General features: G+C 41.0%; 1 protein-coding gene across 2 annotated transcripts in view; it reads left to right on the top strand.

Moving 5' to 3' along the window:
- Positions 1-276: 276 nt before the first annotated feature.
- RAB6A (RAB6A, member RAS oncogene family) overlaps positions 277-7,506 on the top strand; it is a 21,734-nt gene continuing 14,504 nt past the window's right edge. Inside the window, exons 1-3 of one of the 2 annotated variants that reach the window (XM_010289432.1) lie at positions 277-340; positions 5,039-5,092; positions 6,473-6,578. In XM_010289432.1, the coding sequence (XP_010287734.1) occupies positions 311-340; positions 5,039-5,092; positions 6,473-6,578 (190 nt within the window). In that variant the 5' untranslated portion in view covers positions 277-310. Of the gene's footprint in view, positions 341-5,038; positions 5,093-6,472; positions 6,579-6,644; positions 6,751-7,506 lie in introns of both variants that reach the window. The other variant, XM_010289433.1, reaches the window with a different exon arrangement.

Here is a 7,506-nt window from a genome sequence, read left to right as displayed (position 1 = left end):
CAAATTATTTCAGTTTTCATCCTGAATCACTAATATTTTAAGAGTAAAACTGATGCTCGGGAATGATGCAGGAACCAACCTTTTTCAGAAAAAAGTGTCTGCTAGTGACTTCACAATTGTAAAGTCCAATAACTGCTCTCTTGCTTGTAGGAAGTTTAATTGCACAGTATGGATCTGTTGGACACGGAGTAAAACTCCTCCTGAAACCATCTCTAAATCACTTGCTTAAAACTTGCGCTGAAATTGTTCCTTGAATCTGTGTCTTTCTTCTTTTTTTTTAGTGGGGAAGACTTCCTTGATCACCAGGTTCATGTACGACAGCTTTGACAACACCTACCAGGTAAATTAATCCATATTATTGTCTTCTCTAAAGCGCCTCTGTTGCTGTGTCTCCTGTTGCAGGAGGAATCCATTTGATTACGGTGGGTAAGAGTTGATACAGTGACCAAATTCTTAACTATAAAATCTTTAAGCTTTCTGTTTTAATAACCTTTCAGAATGGCATTTGTGTTGGATTCTGCTCAGTAGTTTATCTGCTACTTGCAGCAGGATGAGCTGTGGTTCGAAAGGATAGGCTTCTTAGGTGTACCCAACTGATAGCAACTGGTAAGTCTACCAGTTGTTTTTTTTCACTATTTGCTACCAGACCATCACAAATCTAATGCCTCTGTGGAGAAGATGTAACAGGCATTTTGTGGACTGTGGAGCAGTAACCAGTGAATTGTAAAGCTGGGTGTACTTTTGTGCCATTTTATGCTGTCTGCTGGAACAAAGACCACAAAACTGGTTGTTGCACATCCCCATCCTGTGACTGCTTATTTATTTAAACAAGGTTGGATTGGCAAGGTTGGGGCTGAAGCAGGGGCTGTCTTTTATTCCAGTCAGCCCTGCACTGCTTTGTGTGTTTGGTGACAAATCAGTTCAAGGTGACACAAGCTAACTTTCCTAAACTCTAGGAGAGCCTTTGTTGTTGCCCACTCCCAGAATTTAGGATGAACTTGAAAAGGTGGCAAGCTATAAAAGTACTTTAGTTTCATAAAGTGTGTCTTCTCCAAGCAGAACATGTTTCATGACTTGGTTACAGTTGGTGACGTTCTGCATACACTAAGCTGAGAAAAATCTGTTCCCTGATGAATGTGAAGGGCTTTTTAGGGGAGTGGGAGGAGGAGGTAATGGGAAAAAAAATAAGAAAAATGCTGTGACTCTTCTGTTACTTAGTGTATCCAAGTATCTCGTTTAAATCTCCCTTAATGATTTCCTTCCTGCCTCTTCAGTAATTCTTCATTGCTGCTGCTAGGCAAGTTGGGTAGAATGAGATGGAAGTTCTGACTTTTAACTATGGGAGAAGCAAAGCTTCTATGGTGTAGGAGGGCTAGAGTACACAGCATTGCTCTCAGGGGAGCAAACATCCTTTCAAAATCTACCCACTGGTAATTACATGGACATGTGAATGCAGTTCTTTTATTTAATCTGTTTCTTTCCCACAGTATTTTTCTTTCAGGTCTGCTCCTTTTCTCTATGGAACTTGCGTCCTAGTTCTTTCTTGAAGAGGTTTGACCCTCTGTGCTTTATGATAATATAGTTGTCTCCATGGGAAGCTGCTCTGACATAATATACTAAATGATTGCAAAATGAATGAGTGGGACTTAAACCAGTAAGAAATCTTAAGGGCTTACAAGATAGCTTCAATTTAGCTATCGCTGATGCGTGCCTAGTTTGGGTGTTAATGTGCTTGGTATAGTGTCATTCATCTGAAGACCTCTATTTTACTGAAATCATGACTGAGATAGGATGATATGTCCTATTTTGCTGTATCTGGAAGAGAAAATGTATCATAAAAACTCCACTAATTTGGCCCAAATCACACCGCATGTTAGTGTCAAATCAGAATATAGATTTATGATGCCCAAGATTATATAGAGACCTTTCAAAGCCAAGTACATGACTGATAATACATGTCAAACCATGTACGTGGTTAACTGTAGCTGTAGGTTAGTTGATGGATGATGAAGTTCTGGACACTTCTGATAAATTTTGCATGCATATTTTCTGAAAGCTGCCACAACCCATCATTTGAACAAGGTTTTTTTTGTGTTCAGCTGGTAAAAATAGAAAGCTGCCGTTTAGTAAAATCTGTGCTGTGCGTTAGTTTTTTCTCTTGCTGCTTGATAAGAGGAATTCAGCTGTTGCCTGTAGCTTATTAATAAGCTGTTTTCATGAAAGCAGCATTTGTGAATCAAACAAGAACTCTCTGTACTGTGTCAAGGAAACCCAAACACCTGAAATAAAATCATGCCATTGGTGGTGTATAGTTTACCAGGAGTGATTCTTCTCCATGGACATGCTGGGAAAGATTTTCCTTGTTCGTGGCACCTTACGTGATGTACAGTGAAAGACCAACGTTGGCAAACATGATGATTCTGTGTGTGTTATGAAAGAGGAGGCTTACAGGCCATGCTTCCCTTCAGCTTCAGCCTCTTGGAGAATGGGAGACGGAGGACAGTGTTGTTGAAACACTGGCCTATGACTTGAAAGATAATTCAGGTTCTCGCATTGCCCCGGGCTTCCTTGCATAGCCTTGGGTCATTCTGTGTCAGCAAGTATAGTCTATAAAATGGCGTAACAACGTTCCTTGTTAGACAGTAGCGTTGCAAGGACAGATGGATTAAAAAGTGTTCTCATACATATAGCATGGCCCTGTCAAGTTTTTTTGTTTGCTTTGCTTGTCATCTTTAAACTTGTAGTTGGGACTTACAGTACCTCACATCATATCCAGAGCATGTCTGGTGCCAGCATTTCACAAGCTGGTTAAACCTGCCTCCACCTTAATTATGGTAATTAGCCCAGTTTCAGGTCCATGTACTCTTCTCCATCAGTAAGCAGACTTTTCCTCTACTCGCACGGCTTTTCTTTACAACTGATCTGTAAAGATCCCCCAAGCATTTTTGCTGTTTCTGTCAGAATTGTGACAAAATGTCTCTCTGTATGTTACCTATTTTAATAAAAGTCTAGGATATATAGAGTGCTTCAGGCCACTCCTTGATACTGCTTCTCCGTGCGGTGATACGGTCAGAAGCATCAAATCCAGAAGTAGACAAATCCATTTGGCTGTACGTTATTCCATGTAGTTCTTAAAGCTGGTGGGGGCTTAGGTCAAGAGCCATTTCACAGCTTGAAAATAACAGACCTGCCAGACGTTCTTCTCTGCGATTAGCACAAATATTTTCATTGCCCAGATATAAAATAAGTTTTGTGCTTGGCCCTTCTGTTGCATTTCCCATGCCATGAGCATTCAAGAGCAGGAATCTTACTGACCCGATGTGTTTCTGCCTGGCACTCGCGTTACCACCAGGCATACAGAGACTTCTTATGGCAGCGAGTGAGCTTCAGAGCTGCTGAGCAGCTGTGTGGGAGGGATGGCATGAAGTACAGGCTGAGGCAGGTTTCGGGCTTTGCAGCTGATGTTGTAGCTCCTACTGAGAGCAGACAAAATCTTGAATCTCCAGCAGTTTGTCAGCCAAATGGGTTGTATATATGACTTGTATATATGGTGTAAGATCTTAGGGGCTTTGTAGCTTTTCTTCTGTAAAGCAAAATCAAATAGACACGAGGGAAAATAGAAGCATCTTTGAGGCAATCTTTCGAGGACTACCCTCTGTCAAAACAAGGGGTGGGGGGGAAGCAGAAGGGAAGCATGTTATTGCATTAGTCTTTGAGGCTTCTCATAGCCGCCTTACAGTTTCAGTGTTACCTCTCTGAACTGGTAATGTCACAGTTCTTGATGACAGGTGAAAAATCACTGGGTAGTCATCTTGAGATCCACCACCGTTTATTTTTTCTGTGGTACTCCAAATCCTGATCTACCCAGGAAAGTTTGTTTTCTGATCTATTAAGTTGCAAATGGAAATTCAGTCTGGATTGTTCAGTTCTGCTTTTTTAATTAATTTGCAGCTGTTTTTTTCTGTATTGCTCCCAAGCAGGCTGGCTGGCTCTGTTCTTTATTCCTGCCACGTAAAATATCTGGCAGAACACAAGGAATTAATTATGGGGATATATAGTGAGGGTATAATGGCAGTCTAACAGTATGGAGCATATACAGTAAAACAGACTTTCCATTAGAAATACCTGCCTCACTGTGGGAAGAGGTTGTATCAGGCCTCTTTGCCCTAGCTGAGAGACTTACCTCTTAGGATTTTTTTTTTTCTTTTTAAATCAATTTGTTTGGAACATCTTCCAGGCACTATTGATGTTGCTGAGCAGTGCAGCTGCTTGAGATGCTCGGTGTCGTGCTGAAGCCAGAGCAGCCTTATAGCTCCAGCAGCTCAGCTCGGTCCTGTCTCTGCTGCAGACAAACTCCTAGAGCTTGGATTCACCCTCACTGCAGCCTTGAAAAGTAGGGTGAAGATCTTGTATTTAGGAAGCAGCTCTTGGTAGCGCTTGGTAGTGTTTTGCTCCTTCTCTTAAACACATATAAGGATGTTCTATGCAAAGCTCCCACTAGTGTCTAGAAACTTGGATGCAGTTATGCTGCTGTGAACGTTAGTATTAACTGAGCTTTAGTAATTGTTGGGTGCAACGTGTGGGTGTGCGCTCTTGTGTTGCAGCAGATGTGAAGATGTCCACCTTAGCCTTAATGAAAAAGGCTTAAAGTTAAGATACGTGAAGGTATTTGGCAGTCAGGAAGAATACAGTGTGCCCAGACAACCTGGCTCAGCTGAAGGACACTAACTTAGGTCATATGCGTAAAAATCCTTGTTGATACCCATATGATTAAACTGTCAATGTGCATAAACTGAGGTTAAGGTTAACAACGTTTTGTGCTTTTAAGATAGTATTCTGGTTATGGATATTAAGGAAACTGCTTATTGAATCTTACTTATGGGTAGAGCTGTATCTTGAAAGTAAGAAAACCAGCATATTTTTCTTGCAGATACGCCACAGGTGCTGAATGCTGTTGTGGCAGTAATGCTCGCTCCCCTGAAAATCACTGCAGTTCTGACGTTTTATTTAAGAGGTGGTGTTTTCCTATTTTTTACAGGCAACAATTGGCATTGACTTCTTATCGAAAACCATGTATTTGGAGGATCGAACAGTGAGTAAGATTTTTGTTGCACTTCTTTATGTACAGTAGGAATGAGGATCAGCATCTGTTGTAATTGTGCAGCCCACAGTTCTGAGATCACTTGGAAGTACAGACTGAGCCTTCATCTACCAGCTGCTTCCAGACTGACAAGTGCTGTGGAGACAGCTCCCTTCTCTGTTTGGGGAAATGGGAAATCACCATTTGGTTCATCTGTGGAGGGCTCACGAGTGCCATTTTACAAGTGGCAGAAGGTGCTGTAGTGTCATTCTCTTCGAAGAAAGAGGTGATATGGATAGTTTGAGGGTGCATAATGGTGGGAATTTGAAGAAGGGGACTGTGCTTAACCCCTTCAGTTTTTGATATCACAAGACAGAAAGATAAAATATGAATTGCCAAATATTGCCAGTTAATAGCTAGCTTGATATTCTTAATATTACGTGTTTAAAAAGAAGGTTGCTTTCAGCAGTAATCCACAAATGATGCTTGTTTCATAGCTTGGTGCAGTTCTAGTTCCTGAAATTAAATCACTCCTCTGTGGAGGCAAGCCTGTGGTTTAAAATGAGCTCAGATTCTTAATTAAGAAATTCAGCCATTTGAGCTATTTGCAGAAGCAAATCGTGCAGTGCTGCATAAACTTATGGTATTGTGTAAACCCACAATAAATGTGATTGCATTGAAAGTACTTGAATGATAGGAAGTTCTTTCCATAGCAAAACTGGCCCTTGCGCATCTTGCCATATGTGTTGCTTTTAGTATATCTTGCCTTTTCTTTCAGAACATTGATGGTAAGGGATGTTCAGCCTCATCTGTGTGCATGTTACTTTGCAGTGTCGCAAAGGCTTAAACACAGAGTAATAATGAGCATTTTATCCTCTTTGAAAAATTCACATTAGTAGTAGCTTTTCCAGTGCTTTGACAGCAGCTGAAGGCTCTTCCTTGAGAAATATGTTGTGTGGTCTGATTCTTCCACCAGCAACCATCCTCCGGGCTGCTGGAGGTTACATGTCTGGGTCCTGAGGAAGGATAGCAGCAGAGCATGCAACTCTTGTGTAGGCAGAACTGCAGGTGAACATTTGCCTTAGTTTTCTTGTTCGTCCTCTCAGTTTGAAAGCTGAGCAATTCTATTTCTCCCCTTCTGGAAGGGAAGCATTCTTTGAAAAGCAAAGACAGCGGAAAGCCAAGATGGGTGCACATATACCATCTTGGCTACTACTAGCGCTTGGGAGAGAGTGCTGTAAAGGAGACAGTATGCTGCTGCTCCCAGTCCCCAGTCATCTCCTGCATGAGTTTATAAATTTTATTTAGCTTTTTTTAAAAAAAAAAAAAAAATTTATTTACTCTTTTATTTTTAGTGGCAGTTTGGCTTTTTTAATTTTCTCCCACCCACAGATCAGGTTGCAGCTGTGGGATACTGCGGGTCAGGAACGTTTCCGTAGCCTCATTCCCAGTTACATCCGTGACTCTGCTGCTGCTGTAGTAGTTTACGATATCACAAGTAGGTATATTGCACTGGGTTTGACCTTTTTCTTATTTTTCTTGCTTGTTTGACTGATTTTGTTAGGTACGGTTGCAATTATGGGACACAGCAGGTCAAGAACGGTTCAGGAGCTTGATTCCTAGCTACATTCGTGACTCCACTGTTGCAGTTGTTGTTTATGATATCACAAGTGAGTGGGGGGAATTCTGCATTTCTAATACTCTGCCCCTTTCATCCTTTAGCCTAGCTTTGCATGTCCTATCAGACTCATCTGCTTGTTCTTCATTCTGGCATGAAAAAAATACACACTTTCTTGAATTGTAGTCAAGTTTTAAGCTACCCACCTGATCACTGCTTTTATAATGTATAAACTGTCTTACAAATTACATCATTTTGTAACCCTTTCCTATTGCATTTTCCTGAAGCCTTGAGTCCTGACTGGTCTTGTTGCACTTTACCCTCTTTCATCTGCTTTTTGATCGTAATACCATTTATGCCTTTTGGTCTCAAACACCTGAATCATGTTCATAGGTATCTGAATTCTTAAATTGGAGACTTTGCACTGATAGCTGTAGCTTGCTTCACTCCATTTGCCCCCCCCCTCCCCGATCTGAGCATGGGCTGGGGGGAAAATGCATTAACATCACATTTTCATTTGAATCAGTCACTTTCACATTTTGCAATATGTAAAACTTACCACTAAGCCCTTATCCTTTAACAATTGCTCTTTCATTTCTTACTAAGGTATGTACATTTTTGTGAACTAAAATATTAGTGCTTTTTCAACCCTTCTTCTGTCCCTCCCCTCAGTCCAGAGACCCCTAACTTACTAGCTTTCTGTACTTACAAAACAACAGAAATTTTGTTTTAGGAGAACTAAACGAGAATTGACTGAGAGCAATGGCCTAATTCTATGCAAATCCAAAAGCGCTCGTCCTTTGATTTA

The sequence above is a fragment of the Phaethon lepturus genome, unplaced genomic scaffold (genome assembly GCF_000687285.1).
Source record: "Phaethon lepturus isolate BGI_N335 unplaced genomic scaffold, ASM68728v1 scaffold6366, whole genome shotgun sequence".
In the NCBI taxonomy this organism is placed as follows: domain Eukaryota; kingdom Metazoa; phylum Chordata; class Aves; order Phaethontiformes; family Phaethontidae; genus Phaethon; species Phaethon lepturus.
Note: the sequence above shows the minus strand (reverse complement) of the source record. Positions and strands in the feature narration are given on the sequence as shown.